The sequence below is a fragment of the Cottoperca gobio genome, chromosome 6 (assembly GCF_900634415.1).
Source record: "Cottoperca gobio chromosome 6, fCotGob3.1, whole genome shotgun sequence".
In the NCBI taxonomy this organism is placed as follows: Eukaryota; Metazoa; Chordata; class Actinopteri; order Perciformes; family Bovichtidae; genus Cottoperca; species Cottoperca gobio.
The window spans coordinates 10,641,131-10,661,735 of NC_041360.1; the positions used below are offsets into that span (position 1 = coordinate 10,641,131).

Here is a 20,605-nt window from a genome sequence, read left to right on the forward strand (position 1 = left end):
CGTTCCTACCCTCACCTATGGTCATGAAGGCTGGGTCATGACCGAAAGAACGAGATCACGGGTACAAGCGGCCAAAATGGGTTTTCTCAGACGGGTGGCTGGCGTCTCCCTTAGAGATAGGGTGAGAAGCTCAGCCATCCGTGAGAGACTCGGAGTAGAGTCGCTGCTCCTTTACGTTGAAAGGAGCCAATTGAGGTGGTTCGGGCATCTAGTAAGGATGCCACCTGGGCGCCTCCCTAGGGAGGTGTTCCAGGCACGTCCAGCTGGGAGGAGACCCCGGGGAAGACCCAGGACTCGGTGGAGAGATTATATCTCCTCACTGGCCTGGGAACGCCTCAGGATCCCCCAGTCGGAGCTGGAGGATGTGGCCCGGAGAAGGGAAGATTGGGGTTCCTTACTGGAGCTGCTGCCCCCGCGACCCGATCCCGGATAAGCGGTAGACGATGGATGGATGGATGGATATATCATATATATACAGTGTATATATTATACAGTATATATAATATATTTATTTGCTAATAAATTCAGTATTGTATGGCTGATCCACGACCAAACCTGGACATTATTTATGACATCTTTCTATGAGCACGTGTCCACAATGCATGCATACATTTAGTCAGGACACACACTTATACACTCACACACTCAAACATAAACATACATTTATCGTTTAAATATGTTAAGGAGTTAAGGAATATGTTGGCAAAGAATGTTTAAAACATTTGTACACACACACACACACACACATACGACACGCACACGCATACACACAACACACACACACACACACACACGCGCGCGCAAAGTGCTTTGCAGTTCTCATTATCTTCCCCTTTTGGGATTTGTTGAAGAATTTATTAGAGGAATATATTAGCAGTGAATGTTTTTTTTTCTTTTTTTTAAAAAACATTTATCCATATAAAGAGACTCAGCCAATGGGGCACTAATGATTTAAAATGTAACTATAATGATATAAATAGCAGCGGCAAGTTATTTTAACGCTACACTTCACTCGATAAGGCCATTTTCCTACGGCTCTGCAGAGTGTGCAGAGACGCAGTTTGTACTCCTAGTGCTTAAAAAGTCTTATTTTCTCAGGAAAGAAGTTCACTCACACTTTGTTCTCCTCAGACTTCAAAAGACAATGCTTCAGGGACTTGAAGAAGAGGAGAAAATTATTTGAAAAGTGAAATCTTTGTTAAAGTTTGCCTCCTAATGTGTAACTCCTTTGTGTCATCTGGCTGATGTTTCCATAGGTGATTTCCTTTCTATCAGACTCTAATGCTGTTAATCCTCTCTCTATTTATTGAGTGTATTAAACAAAGCTCAGATGGATTTGGTTATCAGTTTTACCATCCATACCGCTTGAATATTGCTCTTGCATGCTAAACACAATGTATTCTTATCACCTTATTGTATGTGAGGGGTGGATTCTGAGTGTGATAAACAGTAAGGCTCTTTTTATTCTCAAGTATGATGTAATGTAATCCTCTTGGAAAGTAGGTTATCTTCAACGGAAGTTGTCTGTTTCTATTTTGAGGTTCGAAGCTGTCAATCATTTTACTTCCAAGTCGGACCGATGTGAGATTTTTGTGTTCTGCGTGCTCATTCATATTTAAGGTGATCACTTGCATAAATGAGGCGAGGCAAAGGGGAGTCTCACCTGGCTCCCTGGAGCATTGCCTGCTCAGATAAACGGTTAAGGGTCGATGTGATGCCAGTTCACTCATGCAGTGACTCATGCAGTGTGTACTCAGCAGAACAAAAATAAACAGCAACATGAAGCGAAAGATAAACCGCAACTTATAAATAAATTGTTTTGCTTTTTATTTTCCATTGGGGTGATTTAAGGTAGTTTTTTATATTCTAAATGCAGCGTCATATCCTTTAATATCTTCGCTGTATATCTTTGTTATATTCTTCCGTCGCAGACTGAAAACCCATCTGTTTCAACTGCACATTGGCCAATAATAATACAATAACATATATGTTTAATTTTTACATTTTCTCATTTCTGTATGTGAATTGGTTTGGTCTTTTTGAAGCTGTTGTACTTACAATATTCTTGCTGTTCTGAGTTTGTATCCTCACAAAAGCGTCAGCTAAATGAAAATGTATGCTTGTAATATTTTGACATTGTAGGTGTTTATGAAATTAAAATAAGAGAACATCTAGAATGCTTTTTACTGAGAAACATATGGTGCTACCGAAATCTACATACACACTTACAAAATAAGCTTTAGTTACATAGTAAGATCAAAACTTGGAAGTTGAAGTGTCCAGCTATTTTTGGCTCAACAATGGCAGGAAAGTCAGGCTTGAAGTGAGACAAAGTTGAGCACGGCCACTCTTTGGTGTTTGCTCTTTGATCTGGTGGAGCTTTGATCGACCCCAGAGGCCGTACTTAGACTGTCCGTGCCGTGTCGGGCTGTGACTGACAGTTTTCACAGCACGGTTCCTGTGGCTCAAGTGGCCTTGTTTGACAAGGAAATGGCACTCGCTGAAAGCTTCCTCGACTTCCAGTGCTTGGTGTTATGTTTTTTTATTTTTTTATGTTTTGTGTTTTTTTGAGTTGGGATGACCTTTCCAATGCACTTTCAGAGAGTCAGAAAACCTACATCTTACACAATATATCAGGGGTTGGGAACCTTTTTGGCTGGGAGAGCCATAAAAGCCAAATATTTTTTTATGTATTTCCTTGAGAGCCATATATTTAATAGATTTGAATGCAACTTTATGCGTGCATTTTTTAAGAATAACACGTCTCCGAATACTAATAGCGGTATCAGTGTTGCATTGAACACGTGCTCTTTTATTAAATAAACTAAACGCTTACGTTATTTATCTCATTTATGTGCACGTTTCAGTGTTTACTGCACGGGTGTCAAAGTCAAGGCAATTATATCCGGCCCGCGAGAAAATATCATATCTGTCATAACTGGCCCGCCGGTTTTGGTAAATCAATGCATGGCACAACCACGGGAAAAGACATTCGAGGAAGTAACTAAATATGTGAATGAAATGAAAGTTTTTGGAAGCAAAGGGAAACACACCACAGATCTCTGGGACGATGTGAGCTGGACTGTTTGTGCGACATAACGAAGCATCTCACTGTTAAACCTGCAGCTTCAGGGCCGTGTGATCACGGACATGTGTGATGCAGTGAGAGCTTTCTAAGCCGAGCTGCCTGTGGGAGACTCTGATGCAGCAGGAAACTTTGGTCACTACGTGTTTCCAAACACTGACAAACCATCTCCACCGCTGTGTTCCCGACAGCATTCTGCTGATCAACTGAACGCATTTGCCGACTTTGCAGCTCAGAAATTTAAATTGAACTGCTCAGCAATCTGTTTGCAGTTGACTTAAATATGTTCCATATCTTTTTGCACTTTATCCAATATGTGTATCCTGTTCAATAAATGTGGACCGTGTTTGGCCCTCGACGTAGTCCCAGTTTTTAATGTTGGCCCTCTGTGATTGAGTTTGACCCCCCCGGTCTACTGCTTGCTTTGTGCAGTTTCTCCTCTGCTCGGTTTCGCGACGGGCGGGGCTCCGCCCCCTACGCACACACGTGTGAACACACCTTCACCTGCAGCCAGAGACAGAGCGGAGGAAAAGGAGAGGGGAGAACTAAAAACAAATCCGCCGCTAAATGTTTTACTTTAAAATGACACAATATAATTATTTATTACCTGTTAATCATGTTAAATGTCAGCTCAAAATTGTCTGCGAGCCATATTGCGTTATCGAAAGAGCCATATATGGCTCGCGAGCCATAGGTTCCCGACCCCTGCAATATATCCTTGTACAATCGGAGAGAAAGACGAGAATACAGTTTAGAGCAGGGATACTCAATGTGCTTTCCCTTTTCGCAAAATGACGGGAGGCCAGGGGCCAGTTAATAAAGCCCAGACCTCTAAACAGTTGTTCAGGGGATCCTCCCCAAACAAACAAGCTCTGTTAGTCTATTTTAATGCTTTTTATGCACTATATCACCTTATGATTTCCTTATGGTATAGCCAACGGTGTGTGAGTGTGTGTGAATGTTTATCGTTTCTAAAGAACAGGCGGCACCTTGTATGGAAACCTCTGCCTCTGTATGAATGTGTGTGTGAATGAGTGAATGCTGACTTGTGTTGGTAAATCGCCATTTACAATTAACCATTTGTGAATCAATTTATTTTCATTGTGAATTAAAAACTGGCATTGTAAACATGGCGATTTTCTCCTTTGCTTTATTTATTCAGTAAAAGTTGATGATTTTTTTTTAGATCAAAGCAGATTTATCTTTTATTACGGTTGTTTTGGGATCTGTGAAATTGCAATGGGAATGGAGGGAGACAGGCGAGATGATAGCAAAACAAATGAGGAAAACAGATCATCATCACAAAGACAGATTGCCGGAGACTTTCATGGGATGCAGAGCAAGTTGTGCAAAACTTTCACTGTTGCTCCATTTTCATTTTTTATTTGGTCTTTTTTCATTGTTTTTCTGCTTTCTCCTCTCTGACACCTCACGTGAATGATGAGTGAGCATGCACCTATCTGTCTTTCCTCTTCTCATTGACTGCATCAATCTCCCCGCAGCCCAACCCTGCCACACACAAACAGACATCTCCACCCCCCAACCTAATTCAGTTCACTCAGAGTCATTGTTAAGGGGACATATTGGAAAACCATTAGCTCTCATTATGTTTTATAGCCGCCCGTTCTCCCCATTCTGTCTTTTAATCACAATCCATCCCTGTGTGTGTGTGTGTGTGTGTGTGTGTGTGTGTGTGTGTGTGTGTGTGTGTGTGTGTGTGTGTGTGTGCGCTACAGCCACCGCCTGCTCAGCAGACAGTAATGAACCACTTTCACTCTCATGCATTTGGGACACCACAAAGCCCTCCCCCTTCCTCCCTCCCACTTTTTATGGGGGAGTCAATGGCACAGGCGCCACCTTTTATGGCAGCCTCTATGAGCTCCAGCAATGTTGTGCCTTTGTGAGCCATGTCAGCCAAATGGGATCGAATGGTGTGCAATCGAAATAAAAAGAGATTGGAGTGAATGGGGTATGGATTCCCTTTTTATATGAACTCCTCGTAGAGGTAGACATCTTTATAGCAAACCTTATGAGCATCTATTCGCTCCTTGTAACTCCAAATAACCAGACTCTTATAAAGTGCTGAATATCCTGTTACTGCTCTGTATCGAATCGTGCTCCGGTTTGATCATCCATGACACCGTGTGTATGTATGTGCGTGTGTGTTTTGCTGCTACCACGGAGAGAAGGCAATTTTGACCATATGCTCTGTGACGGTCACACACAAAAAAAAACACACACACTTGCATGCACACACACACACTCTCGTAATGAGTGGATTTAAATTCCGGTTGTTCTCTCCCGGCCAAGGCAACTGTCATCATTGTGCAGCAAAACTCCCATAATCCATCTGTGGCTTGACAACATCCTAACAGCTCCACTTCGCAGCAAGAAAAGCTTTTCTTTATGTCTCTCCATTTCTCGATGTCTTCCTTTTCTTCCCCTATTTTCACTCCCCCATATTCACATTTCCCCTCCAGACTGGTTTTTATTCTTCTCTCTTGTCTCTTTTCGTTTTTCCAATTAAGTTCTTTTTAATCTCCATTTTCTCTGAAAACTTTTCTCTGGGTTTGATTACACTAGAGAGGCTCAGTAGGAAGAAAAAAGTGATATCCCGAAATGATTGTTGACCATGATGATGATGATGATGATGGGAATAAAGATATTCATAATAACAATTATGCTACAGAGATGATAGAGATGAAAATGAAAATGAAGCTGTTAATGATGATGATTAAAAAGGAGATGAGGACGATGAGAATGATTACGACGGTGGCGACAATAGCGATGATAATGTTGCTTGCTGGCTTTTCTAAGCGGTGTCCGTGTTTTCACCTTGGCCCAGATGGAGAGAGACAGACGGAGGGGACGGACGCCAGCCGTAAGAGGGACACTCGCTCTTCAGCCGGCCACCACAAGAGTGAGGACACCAGCGACAGCAGGGAGGACGAGGCTGCAGTGAGTCTCTCTTTATTGCTGTATTTCTTCTTTTTCTGTCTCACTGCTCTGGGCCGAATAACAATGCGATGTCAAAACCTAAACACACCCACACCCTAGACACTCACACCATTCTGACGAAGCAACAATGTTGTTTGTTGCTCATGTGTGCGTGGAGGAGCTCATCAGGGCTCCATCATTTAGAGCCCGGATCTTAATTATCATCAAAAACACAGGGCTGTCTGTGCCACTACTGATTAATGCTCCAAGACGGAGTCCCTTCGCTATATAACTGGAAAGAATAAAAGGATACAGAATCTGTAATCAGATTTTATTGTTGAAACCTTGTTGTTTTTGCTTATTAAAACTCATCTACAATTTGGCCTTGTGACCCCCACCCACCGCACTGAATTTGAGTAATGTTTCCAGCTCTGTGAGGCCACAGCTAAACAATATATCGTGAACACATCACACAATCTAACCTCCTCCTCAAGCATTTGTTTCTGTGATAGTTTCCATGCACAGAGATGGGAAAAGAGTTAGTTTGGACCATCGCCAGAGATTATTAGCACTTTGGTACATGCAGCAGTAAACCACCAAGACAAACTGACACTTAAACTCTTATTTCCCCTGACAGTGGGTGGATTTTAGGGTTAAGTATGGCAATTTTGGACCACTCATACATTCCAAGTTCCAAATGAGGATTATTATCAAAATTCCTCGACAACCCAGTGTAAATGTTTCAATCTGATCTCAATGTCGGCTAAAGTGGATTACAAAGAGACATTAGCAGACATTGAGATCAGAGTGGATTACAAAGAGACATATCTTATGTAAATGGTATTAAGGGTCTTCTACAGTCAGGAAATGTTGCTTACTGCTTATTTCTTATTATCTCTCAGGGTGTGTCCAGACTCAAGAAATTGCACCGAGCTGTAGGGTTGGGCCATCGTTTCTCTTTTCATATCGTCCCATCGTGGTTACTCGAGATTGGCAAGGGGCGGCGGGAATAGATCAGCACAAGCCTACTAAGCAGTCAAAACACACTGTACTGCTTTAGTGTAATCCTGTATCACTAATTTGTCACTTTAATTGTATCAAGCTGGTTTCTGTCTCCTATAGTAAAGTAAAATACTCTTTCAATGCTCTCAAGATTCACCTTTCAGCTTTTGGTCTTGAGGCAGGCCATTTATTATTATTCCCCCCCTCCCTCAAACTCAGCCGACCAGGTTACCAGGCCAGCAGGCTCTCTACCTTGAAATGGTATCTTGCCCGAGGCTCAGGTATCTGTAATACTACCTGAGGTGCCGAAGAATCAGGCCGTGAAGCCATGAAATCTGCAGTAATTAAATGTTCACCACACATGTGGTGTGTGTGTTGAGTTTGATATAAAAGAAGCCAAAACAAATTGTAGAGCAGGAGATGCATACAGATAAAGATTAATGAGACGTGTCAGATTTAGTTATTGGTACTTTTATAATAAAAAGCTTTTACAGTACCTCTCTGTTGGAGAGAATGATTACACTGGGCTATAAAAGAAGTCCCTGAGAAGCTGCTGTATATGGATTGAATTCAAATGAATCAATACAGTTTATTCTACAAAATGATCAGAGTTTTTATTCTGGTCTTTATTTTGTGCTCCTATCCATATATAACTTTAAAAATGTTTAATGTCAAACTATATATATTTGTATTAATACTGTATGTCTCTCTGTCAGATGCACAGGATGTCACTGTACTGTACACTGCTCTGTCCCTAAATGGTAGTCACACTGATTTCTGACCTGCGTGTGCAGCATAACATCAATCAAACACACCATACAAAACGTACAGTATGTACTTGACCACACTCACGTTGTGGCTGCAGGAGTTTAGCACTCAAACACAGTTAAAGTTAAAACCCAAATTGTTAGGATATCGCTGCATTTCTGTTGACCAGCCGAGGGGAACCATCCGAGAGAAAAAGACGATGTATCTTATTCCATAAAATGCAGTCGTCTTCAAAATCGATTTAAGTGGAGGCTTTAGGAAATGTGCTTGAAGAGATAAGAGTCATGAAGGGGAGCCAGCAGGGTTTTTTTTTTTTGAACGGCCCTCCTCTAAACTCTAAACCTGCCTGATAGCGTTAGGGCTCCTCTTCTGTAACAGTCAAATGAAAAGCGGCTCTCAGGATGAGTCAGTCTCGTGCACTGAAACTCAAATATTCGGCTGCACTGTAAGCATTCTGCTGAAGTCACTAAAATGTGTCAGGAAGTTTATGGCAAGCCCTTTATGAATTTTAATAGCATCACTTTGTCATTTGTTCCCTAAACGACAGGTAATAGATTTGGTTTGCTTCAAATAATGATCACTTAGATGTACTGTGTTCACACTCGGACGGTAAACACACTCTAAATCATCAGAATTACAATATAGGAGATAGAATTGGCCCGCTGCAGGAGGTGCTTAGTTGGATTTACGATCTGTAGAGTATAAGACTGAACTCCATTTATGGTTATCTATAACACTGCTTTGTTTGTAACTAGCACTGTGTTCTATCCTTTCCAATGTGTGTGTGTGTGTGTGTGTGTGTGTGCGCTCACCCTTAAGACTTTTCTATTCGGCTCCATAACCGCATCTCTCTTCATCTATAATTTACATGCCCATTTATTAGCTCTTTGTTCCAGCAATGCTTGACCTCTGAATGTTTTTGCGCGTGTGCTTCTAGATGTGTGTATGTAGCGTACCGTGTTTCACATTACTCTCTTGCTGCTCGTTCAGCACAGACATCTCGAGGATATCCAAAGCAACATAATTGACACCTTCACTCGATGTGACGCTGCTCCAGTGAGAGAAAATGTCAGTGCCAAAGGCCAAAGCTGTCGTCCGTGTTTCCAGGCCTGATGGCCAAAGTTGCTTCAACACCAGAAGTGTGTTGGTGTGTGTGTCTAAGAGAGAGAAGGATCGACAGAGACAGAATAGGATGATTTAGTGTGTTTAATGTGCTTTAATATGGGTCAGAGAGACAGAGGCCCTTCTTCCTTGTTTGCCTTCCCTGTTAAGCTCCTCTAATGTTTTGTGCCGCACTAATAGCTCACTAAAGCCGTCATTTCAGAAATTTCAGACAATGAAACCAAAATTGCCTGGATGAAAACAAACAGAAAAGCCCCTAAGGCTGTGTGCACTCAACATTAATAGACAGCCTAAAAGGAAGTGGAATGACCTTATTGCAATTGGGCAGCACAAAGCACTTTTTGGTGGCTTACAGCAGGGAGACACAAGGACTGTCATGCAACATGGAAAGAGAACCATTTTTGTGCATCGCCTGCTGCTTAAATTAATTTAATGAGGACTTGTATAAGACCTGCAACACATAAATGACACTCTTTTCACTTGTTGACCGCTCTGTTTTTCCCGCAATTTTTGCCTCTTGCTTGCTTCCTTTTGAAAAGTGCAAGTGATCGAAAGAGCTAAGTGGCATCCTTGGTGTGAGTAAAGGTAAAGAGGTGGATGCTGGTTTTTGATAAAAGCCTTGTAAATGTATCCTGCGCCTCTCTTGTTTGTTGTCAGTTGGATGGAGCAGCAGAGAGAAAACACAGGGAGTGTAGAGAGAGCCGGGAGAGGGTTAGGGCGTGGACAGACAAACGGGAGGACACGAGGTGATGGAAGGAAACAAGAGAAAATCAGAAGTAAAAGAGTTGAGTGGTAGAGGAGCAGGAAGTAATTGCGTTCCTCTCTGCCTCTGTGAAAGGCTGCGACTGAGCAGCAAATGTTTCCCTCTGCACTTTCCTTTCTTTGCCTGCAAATCACTCAAATTGGGGCTTAAATAGGTGACGGAGTGTGCCAGGTTTGGCAATTACAGGAACAGACCGGGTGTTTTTAAAAAAATACTTTTTTTAAAAACCCAGGCATAGATCGACACTGTCACAAAGGGCGTGCCACTTCCAGGTGGTTACCACTGTGGTTATATAAAGCCAGGTGTGTTTTCGTCCCTAAATCATTTGGCGCATATACATATTACTGTGTGTGTGTGTGTGTGTGTGTGTGTGTGTGTGATTGTGTCTTTGTGTGTGTACAGTTAATATGGATGAGGTGTGGATTCTGTTTTACTGCTCTTCCTGTCAGCGGCAGATTGCATTCAGGGGTCCACCCCTTCATCTCTCGTATCTGATGAGAGGGAAGAATGATGAAGGCAAGAGAAAAAGGAGGGTTGGTGCTTCACAGTAGACATAAAAAGGCTTGAGGACAAAAAGAGACAGAAGAAAAGAGCAGATTTGATGAACCTGGTAATCATTAATATTGAAAGATAAATGAAGGCACGCATGTGTCGAAAGGTATTTTACCTGTCAGTCACAGATGTTAGATAGATGCTTATTCAGACAGACACTAAGAACATTGAGGAATTGACAGCCACATGCATGCCACGTAGGGGTGGACCATGTGGTCTTCACAAAATTGCAATGTATTATTATTCAAACCATTCATTCTATTATATTCATTCATATATATTGTACAATATACACTCTGGAGATTAAGGGAACAATTATCGCAAAAAGGGGAAAACGTCTGTTACTTTCAGGTCAATTTATTTAAAGCATTGTATCTAAAGAACCTGATATGGCTCCCACAGAGGGCAGGCCAACGACTCTGTGCACTTTCCCAGATAACAAGACAGTGGGCTGTAATAGGCCAGTTAGCCAAGCAAGGTCATGGTGATTAGAGGAGCGGAGAGCAAGGGAGGACGAGTGTGAGGAGATATTTCACAGGAGGCTTGAGAGAAAGGGAGGCACCATTGTCTTTCACCTGACAGAGATTTTAATCATAGTGGCAATTTTACAGCAGCTCATAAACCGCAGTAACCAGGCCTCATTGTTAACCCCCAATTGCTTTCGGGGCTGTAAATATGGCCGCCCTACATCGCTCTGGCCTTGCTGATAGTTTACGGGAGATGGGAAGGTGCTGGCACTGCGAGACTTGCCTGAGAATGATGAGGAGCAGAGGGTGCGGACTGACTAGTAAATAAACACATGGCTGATCAGCGAGGCTCCACTCAACTGCACCGCACGGATTTGGCTGTGATGATGCTGTGTGCACCAGCCAGTATCAGGCTTCATGTAATCTGTAAATGGACCCAAACATAGGGATTAGCGCCATAGCGTAATTGCTAAATTTGACATTTTAGGCTTGACTATGGAGATCAGTGACACATGACTCATATTTCTAGGTACATTTATTTAGTATTTACAATGTTGTCACGGATTTAGAAGGATCTTCGATGAGCTGGTCTGGGTGATGCATCCAGGCGGTGACTCAATGACTCACCTCTGACATTTGGTTGAGAGAGTTCTTTCCTGCTTATTGGAGCCGCAGCCAGCCAAGTGGAAATGGATCTCCTATGAGGCATTTGGTACATCAGCCTACATCAGTGCCCTACCCCAGGATGTCTGAGCTCACGCTGCTTTTATTCCTGCCACTTTTCTCAATTGAGTTGTCAGCCGTGTTACTAAAACAGTTAAATTACATTTTTTCCTTAATCAAGAACTCCATTTCCAACATGGTGCGGAGAGTCTGTCGAGTGAAGCAAAGAACTGCTACAGGTCGACAGTCTAAATGGGAGATAATGGAGCTATTATTGGTGGACTCCTCTCTGTTCCTAAGTAAGCAAGTCAGTAATCTGTGAAATATGAACTCAGAGCTTTTAGATAATGGTGGGTCATTTCCCCTCGAGGCACTCATGACAAATTGAGCGGTCGTAGCAAAGGAAGGTTAAGAGACAGAAAGCTGAGACAGTGACCAACTATATAGACTACATTATAGCCCAGATACAATTAACAGTAAAGTAGCAGTTCTTACACCAATCATGAAAACACACAATAACCTCACTTAAGAAGTCTACTAAAAACTGAAAATTGATCCGGAGCAATTCAATGAAAAAGGATGGTTAGAAAAAGACATCTAGACACAATGTGCTTCTAATATACTTGAGATGAATCGAGTGCTGCAGTGAATATATTTGGATCTTAGCAGGAAGCTAAACAGAGTAACTCTTTCTGAGTTTTCCATTCTAGTATCAAATGGCTCTCTAAAACTCAATGACCTTGCCAGGACATCAGAATCAGAATCAGAATTTGGTTTATTGCCAAGCAGGTTTTCACATACAAGGAATTGTCTTTGGTGTGTAATGGGTGAATAGCCCCACAGCAATATGCTAAGAAAAGATTTCATTTATTTTTTCAGAGTTTTGGCCATTATTCCTATGAGTAATGTTTAAAGTTTGCTCACAAAGTTAATTGCTGAGATCTTTGAGTACAAAAACATTGATAAAAGGTCTGACGGGGCAAGAAACACGAGCAGTCAGCTGATCATGCAGGTTTTAAACAAACCCTAAAATAGGCCAAACTTCTTTGTAAGCAAAAAGGCAAATGGTAACAGTATGCCCCAAACTGTATGTTCCAAACTATCACAGAGTACAGACAGATGTCATGGTTAATATTTAACCCGACGTACCAGCTATAGTTGTGCATGCACACAGTTTTCCTTTGCAATGAGTGATTACTGCTGACATTTGCTTTGAACAAACTCTTTTACCCCCAAATACACTGGTTTAGGTAATCTGTCTTCACGGTTGGCTTGTTTACAAGCTGTCTGATTGTCTGACTGCTCATTTTCTCTTGTTTCCCAAGGAAAGTGTAGTGGAAACAGCTAAAGAAATGAGACTTACATTATAACAAAATATATATTTTTTACATTAATTAGAATGTGTACTGTATTTTGTCATTGAATTGCTGTAGTCATGGATTAAACCAAATCAAAGGACTTATCCGATTTATCTGGTGTTTAGATCCTAACATTCAAACCTTTTAAAGTGCCGGCCCTTATAAAGCTATGCTTATCCCCTTCATATTGAATGTTTTCCCTTGAATGTACATAATTTCCCTTGATTTAGCCACAAGCCTCTGATAACTAGCTGTAACCCTACAGACTGTGACTTCTTCTATCATTTTTCAAACTTGGGGGTGTTGACAGCTTTTTCATTTGAGACTATTTGAGTGTTCAGTCCAGAATTGTTTTTCCTCTGGTTGCTTCAGTGCTTCACTCATTCTCACTATCACCTCGCAGGCATTTGTCAGCCTGGTGTTGGTTCACAGGATGGAGATTCAAGCTGTGGGCCTGCAGTACAATCCCAGGCAGGGCTCCAGCACTGAGGTCTGCACTGTCTTTTTACTCATCTACCCATGACTAGATGCCAACAGAGTGGAAGGCTGTTTCTCACAACCAACAGCTCTGTGTGCACACGCAGTATACTGACTGAACATGCACACAAACAAGCATGCAGATTGAAGAAATTGTAGACGATGGCTACATCTACATACCAACAAGCATTTAGTTTTATTTCCATCCTCTACATCCCAGATAGGGATACAGAATCATACAGTGGAATCACCTTTAATCCTTTAAGGCAGACTACTGAAGGTTCCTTTTACTCTACTCGCTCCGCTTCCTACCAGCTGGCTCCAGCAGTGGGCATTGCTAAACTGTTACCGGCCGGCTGTTTGCTGTTGATGGTCAGTTTCTCGCTGGGGCCTTGCTGGGTGAAGGTCTGTAGGTCGTAAGACATGACAATAGACTGTATGTCTGTTTTTTTCTTTCTATTACACTGATATGACTGATGCTCAGTGATGTCAAAGGTGAGCGAGGTCAACAAGTTCAAGACTTGCAAATCCCATCAACCCCAATAGCAATGATGCTCCAAGTTTTTGGGAGTAACAGGTCCCTGAAATGTCTAATCCAGGGGCCTTCAGGTCTTCCAGGGGGGGATGCGTGGCGCAACTTTCTTTTAGTTCACCCCTCTCCTTTCCTCCGCTCTGTCTCTGACTGTAGGTGTGTGTGTTGGGAGCGAAGGAGGGAATGTGAATGTGCAAACCAAAACAAAATTTGCTTTATCTAAAAACTATTTTGCGACCCCCTGCAGTACCTCCGCGCACCCCCTGTTGACATGATCCTAATCGCTAAGAGTTGTACGTCTGTAAACCATCTTTGGTTTTGCAAATCAAACTTTGGTTAGGGTTGACGATGTGGTTGTTCAATTTATCGTATTCATTTTAATTGTTTTTTGCACATGCATGTGTAAAATGTCTACATTGTGAGACATTTGCAAAAGATTATTTTGTTTGCTAAATTATTAACATTGTGAATCATCCCCTTGAAATGAACACGGTTGTGGTTAAGGCTCTGATTTTCATAATGAACGAACATGTTTTTTGTAAATAGACTCCAGGATGTGGGAGTAGATGGTACATGTATAGTCTTACCTGCCTCTTCAGTCTGATCATTGAATATAATCCCTCTGCGGTAAAGAAATAGATTTTCTTCCTCTATTTATACTATCGAAGAATATCGCTTTGCTTATTTCACAAGGCCAAATCTAAAACAAATATTACATTGGAAATGTGCTTACACCATAACCTTGCAAACCTACTCATACAGGATCAGCAGTGTTACACAATTAGGACCTTTGAGAACATAAAGAGTTTATAGTCAAAGGCCTTGGACGGGAAAATGCATCAACCCCTGCAAGACAAACTTGTTTAAACGCCTAATGTTGTAAGTGCTTTTAGAAGGCTGGAGCGCAGAACATTGGCCTGGCAGTGGGAGCCATCAGTGTGGAAGTGTGTGTGTGGAGAAGCCGCCTGTGTGTCTGCCAGATTAAACAAGCAGGTGCTGCTCCTGTTGCCACTTGATAAAGAAAAAAGAAAAGGTGCACACCTCCATTTTTCTTTTGTTCCATTCCTCTTTTTTGAGAAAAGGTTTAACAATAGAAACAAGGCAGGGATAAGAACCTTACTGAACAATAGAAGCAAAGCATTCTCCCCTTTGTTCTCGCCAAATCTCCCACCGCTGACGCATTTATTTGACGAGAGGCAGATAAGGAAGACTTGGCAGAGCAGTCAGCACCATGGATGGATGGAGTGATGTGAGTAATTGAATTGGAAATACAATTCTTGGTGTGGGCACGCTGCGTTTCTGTGGGTCTAAGTAAGAGGAGGAGCACGTTCATTTGGATTCCCGTGGGAACGTTTCCTGCTTTCATCAGTATTCCCTGTTTGCCAGAGTTGGAGCGAGTGCCATATCGCTGAAGAGTTGGAGGGGATTTTCGTGTTTTGCTTTGGTTTTTATCTTTTCTCCAGGGAGTTTTCAAGTGCCTCCTTTTTTCTTTTAGTCTGCACTCTTTCATCTAAGAGGGGCTTCGAAAAACTCATTGATTTTCCATTGAGAACCACTGATAAAATCACGGTTGACAATATCACGGGTTAATTTTGCGTGTAGGTGTAGAAACACGCTGGTACAACAATGTTTTGATTTATCCCGACCTTCACTCCCACTTCAGTAATCTATTCAAATGCATCTTATGCATACGTTTGACTTCCAAGGTCAACGCCTGTTTATGTTGTTGTCGCTCTGCCTCTGTGTGCGTCTTACTCTTTCAGTATCTTTGCTTCTCTCACTCCGTCCCCTCTTCTCCATCTACCTCTGTTCTCTGTTCTTTGCTTGCATTCCTTCTCCCCTCATTCGCCTGGTGTGTGTTTCCAGTCTATAATTTATAGTCTCCTGTGGTGAACTAGCCCGTGGGCCTTACTCCTCATTGATCTCTGCTGTCCCCACGCTGTCCTGGCAGAGGCCAGACACTTGGAGCCCATTGATTGATCTCCTCCTGATCCTTGCCTGCCTCACCACCCATGGTCACCCACCTTTTTCTCCTCCCCGTCTTCAACTCTTTTAATTGCCTTGTCATCACTTCTCTGTCTCCTCTTCTTCTACCAGTATTCATCTCCTCTCCGTAAGGAAACAGGATAATCTGAGTTAATGTCTATATGTAGTTTACATGGAAAGACTTTACTTTAACTGTCCCATTGAGCATTGATAAGCAGTTTATAAACACTTAATTCATTATTTATAATGTAGTTGTAAACAAAAATAATGTCTCCGATGAAGTATCCTTGACTGGTGTATAAAGAGTTAAATAATGATTGATAATACAGTATAACATATTTAATGTTAGATGATAATGCACATGTTCAAATCTTATGAAGACATGTTGAGCTTGGAAATAGTCATTTGGCAAAACAATGTTTAACTCGAGGGTCACTTACTGGGTTTCTTTCCAAATAATTATTTATTATATAAATACTAAAAATATTATATATTATATATAAACTAAAATACTATATAAGAAAGAAACAATTTGGATCAATAAATATAAATGTATAGAAATACATTTTGTTCTTAAATACAAGTATATACTTACTATAATAAATGCATACTATATTTCATCTTAATATAAAATATGAAGACACAGTGATGGATGGTTCACAAGGGGGAATTATAGTTTTGACAAATGCATTAATAAATGTAAACTTACTTATAATTACTTTATAATAAGAGTTATAAGCAAGTTTATAGTAGTAGTTATGAGCTGCTTATTAATGCTAAAATGAGGGTGCTAAAGTGTTACCCTTTATATGTTCAGTGTTGTTTTACAATATATACCATATTTAATAACATTTTAAATTAATAGACTCATTTTCATTTTGAAAATACTAATTTTACTGTATTATCACCAATGTAGCTTGAAAATCATTGCCGTGCCATTCGGCAAAATGTTCCCTAATAAAAAGACACGTGACTGTAAAGCCTTTCTGCAGGAACAGAAACATCCGTCGCTGTCTCTCTATGGATGTCTGACAGGAAGCACAGAACAACATAATCACAAAAGGTGTCAGCATGTGTTAAACGTTTTGGACATAAAACATACAATCTATGTTACACTTGTGCCATACAATCACTCGTGTTTCTGCTTCCACAACCTCCACTGCTCTTCGCACCCTCCTCCTCCTCCTCCTCCTCCTCCTCCTCCTCCTCCTCATCTCACCTCATGTTATTGGTGTGAGAGAAATAGTATGTTTTGTATTTGCATCAAAATTCCATTTTGCCACGATCCATACTGGTGTAATGATATAATTATAACGCCATAATATTTAAGTCAATATATCCTGCCGCACTTGACAGTTACAGATCACACTGCTGTAATTACCATAGAAACTGCAACTCAAATCTGACCTTTAAAAGTCTTTGTGAGTAGCTGGCCTCATTTACCAGCTTTTCCAATCATGCCATATACATCAGATATCATCTTGCACTCAATGTGCTGCTATGACAACTCACATGTCATAACAGTGCTTGGAGAATATGACAAATAAAAAAGGATTAAACATTGAACAAGACTATGAAACGGCTGAAATAAAGGAAAGACGGTGATTATTCTTCATGTATCTCATCTTGGGGTAATGGCTTAAACCGGCCAACCAAGCAGTCTATTAATCTGGCTACAGTAGCCGACAGCGCGAGCCGCTGAAGCGCTTTGTTTGGCTATGTTGTTATTGTCAGAATATCAATTCCTTTAAGCATCCTCCTGGATTTATTCTGTCATTAAACAGCACTGGCTTGATTTTTCTCACTTGAGCCAGTAGAAGTTTGCAGGTATATCGACACACGAGTCGATGCCGCTGGCTGAGAGGCATAGATGAATCCGGAGTGGCCATTTCAGATTCTCGTGAGATGGCAGCTGGCAGGAGAAAACCAATTTTTATTGGCTCTTTCAATTTACGCATGACTGGACAGAAGCAACACTATGTTATTTGCAACCAGTGAATCAATGGTGTAGTTTAAGTGAGTGTCTCCTTGTCTCTGTTGTGGGCCTGTTCTTAATTGAAAAAACTGAAGAATTCCTGCCACTGTACAGGAAGTACGTAAATGAACAGGGAACGGAACTTTGAGATGTATTATCTATTCATTTATTACAGTTATTATCATCACAGTTTGTGTTGATATGAAAGGGGCACATGTCAAAGAGAAGAAACACTTTCCAAATCTTCCCCAGTTGTTTAAATCCACACAGAAGATAATCTCCAGATCTTTGCCAGATGGCTAAGAATGGGTAACTGTTAAAAGTTCTCCCTGAAGTATTTAGAACCAGAATTTGCTATTCAAAAAGCAGCCGCGGCCTGCGAGGCCTGACATGTCTCCATCATCTCACATCTGTTCTGCGCTTGTCATCTGGAAAAGTTGCCTTAAAGAAAGCAATTTTGGTTCTTTGTTTTTCTTTTACATTAAATCGTGTCTGCGTTCCTTCCCGCTTGGAGTACCTCTTCCTTTTGATGGCTCTAGTCGCCATATAGCAATATTATACAAGTGACGGTGCATCACAAAAAAGTAGGAAGGGGTCACATATAACCATGTATTGCAATATTGATCACTCTTTCACACATATGCCTGCAGGAGTGTGAACATGAACTTACAGAGGCCAGTGCTTACAGCTATTTGTATGCAGCTTGTCTCTCTCAGGGTCGAGAGGATTGTGTGCAACCGCACGTGCTTGATTTACAGAAGATGTTTAGGTCCATCCATCCATCCATCCTGTGGGCCCACCACTCATGGGAAAAACCGCTGGGGTCGGGTGCGCTGTCACACGGGTGGCAGTGATGGTCAGGGACCTCGACGGACCAGACCCGGGCAGCAGAGGCTGGCTCTGGGGACATGGAACGTCACCTCTCTGTGGGGGAAGGAGCCGGAACTAGTGCGGGAGGTGGATCGCTACCAGTTGGATCTGGTGGGGCTTACCTCCACGCACAGTCTTGGCTCTGGAACCGTACTCCTGGATAGGGGTTGGACTCTATTCTTCTCCGGAGTTGCCTAAGGTGTGAGGCGTCGGGCCGGGGTGGGGATACTCACTAGCCCCCGGCTGAGCGCCGCTACGTTGGAGTTTATCCCGGTGGACGAGAGGGTCGCCTCCCTACGCCTTCGGGTTATGGGGGGGAAAACTCTGACTGTTGTTTGTGCCTATGCCCCAAACCGCAGTTCTGAGTATTCGGCCTTCTTGTAGACCCTGAATGGAGCCCTGCAGGGGGCTCCAGTAGGGGACTCCGTAGTCTTGCTGGGAGACTTCAACGCACACGTGGGAAACGATGGAGACACCTGGAGAGGCGTGATTGGGAGGAAGAGCCTCCCTGATCTAAACCTGAACGGTCGTTTGTTGTTGGACTTCTGTGCTAGTCATGGAATGGCCATAACAAACACCATGTTCGAACATAAGGATGCTCATAAGTGCACGTGGTACCAGAGCACCCTAGGCCAAAGGTCAATGATCGATTTCGTAATCGTATCATCTGATCTGAGGCCGCATGTTTTGGACACTCGGGTGAAGAGAGGGGCGGAGCTGTCAACTGATCACCATCTGGTGGTGAGTTGGATCAAGGGGTGGGGGAAGACTCTGGACAGACCTGGTAAACCCAAACGGGTAGTGGGGGTGAACTGGGAACGTCTGGAGGAAGCCCCTGTCCTGGGGATCTTTAACTCACACCTCCGGCGGAGCTTTTCAGCCATCCCTGTGGAGGTTGGGGGCATTGAACCTGAGTGGGCGATGTTCAAAACCTCTATTGCTGAAGCTGCGGTGATGAGCTGTGGTCTCAAGGTCTTAGGTGCCTCAAGGGGCGGTAACCCTCGAACACCGTGGTGGACCCCGGTGGTCAGGAAAGCCGTCCGACTGAAGAAGGAGTCCTTCCGGGTTATGTTATCCGGGAGGACTCCGGAAACAGTTGCAGGGTATCGAAGGACTAGAAGGGCGGCAGCTTCTGCCGTGTCAAAGGCAAAGCAGCGGGTGTGGGAGAAGTTCGGAGAAGCTGTGGAGAAGGACTTTCGGTCGGCACCAAGGTGCTTCTGGAAAACCATCCGGCACCTCAGGAGGGGGAAGCGAGGAACCATCCAAGCTGTGTACAGCAAGGGTGGGACCCTGCTGACTTCAACTGAGAAGGTTATCAGCCGCTGGAAGGAGCACTTTGAGGAACTCCTGAATCCGACTAACACGCCCTCTATGGTTGAGGCAGAGCTGGAAGCTGATGGGGGATTATCGTCAATTTCCCTGATGGAAGTCACTGAGGTAGTCAAACAACTCCACAGTGGCAAAGCCGCAGGGGTTGATGAGATCCGTGCAGAAATGCTGAAGGCTTTGGGTGTTGAGGGGCTGTCTTGGTTGACACGCCTCGTCAACATTGCGTGGAAGTCTGGGACAGTGCCTAGGGGTTGGCAGACCGGGTGGTGGTTCCCCTATTTAAAAAGGGGGACCAGAGAGTGTGTGCCAACTACAGGGGTATCACACTTCTCAGCCTCCCTGGTAAAGTCTACTCCAAGGTACTGGAAAGGAGGGTTTGGCCGGTAGTCGAACCTCTGATTGAAGAAGAACAATGCGGATTCCGTCCTGGTCGTGGAACAACAGACCAACTCTTTACTCTTGCAAGGATCCTGGAGGGGGCCTGGGAGTACGCCCATCCGGTCTACATGTGTTTTGTGGATCTGGAGAAGGCGTATGACCGGGTCCCCCGGGTGATACTGTGGGAGGTGCTGCGGGAGTATGGGGTGAGGGGGTCACTTTTGAGGGCCATCCAATCCCTGTATGCCCAAAGCGAGAGTTGTGTCCGGATACTTGGCAGTAAGTCGGACTCGTTTCCCGTGAATGTTGGCCTCCGCCAGGGCTGCGCTTTATCACCAATC

General features: G+C 42.9%; 1 protein-coding gene across 1 annotated transcript in view; it reads left to right on the plus strand.

Annotated features, from left to right (window-relative positions):
- The window catches only part of b4galnt4a (beta-1,4-N-acetyl-galactosaminyl transferase 4a), a 136,993-nt gene that overhangs the window by 44,412 nt on the left and 71,976 nt on the right, over nt 1-20,605 (plus strand). Inside the window, 1 exon segment of the mRNA XM_029434120.1 lies at nt 5,931-6,043. Coding sequence (XP_029289980.1) covers nt 5,931-6,043 — 113 coding nt within the window.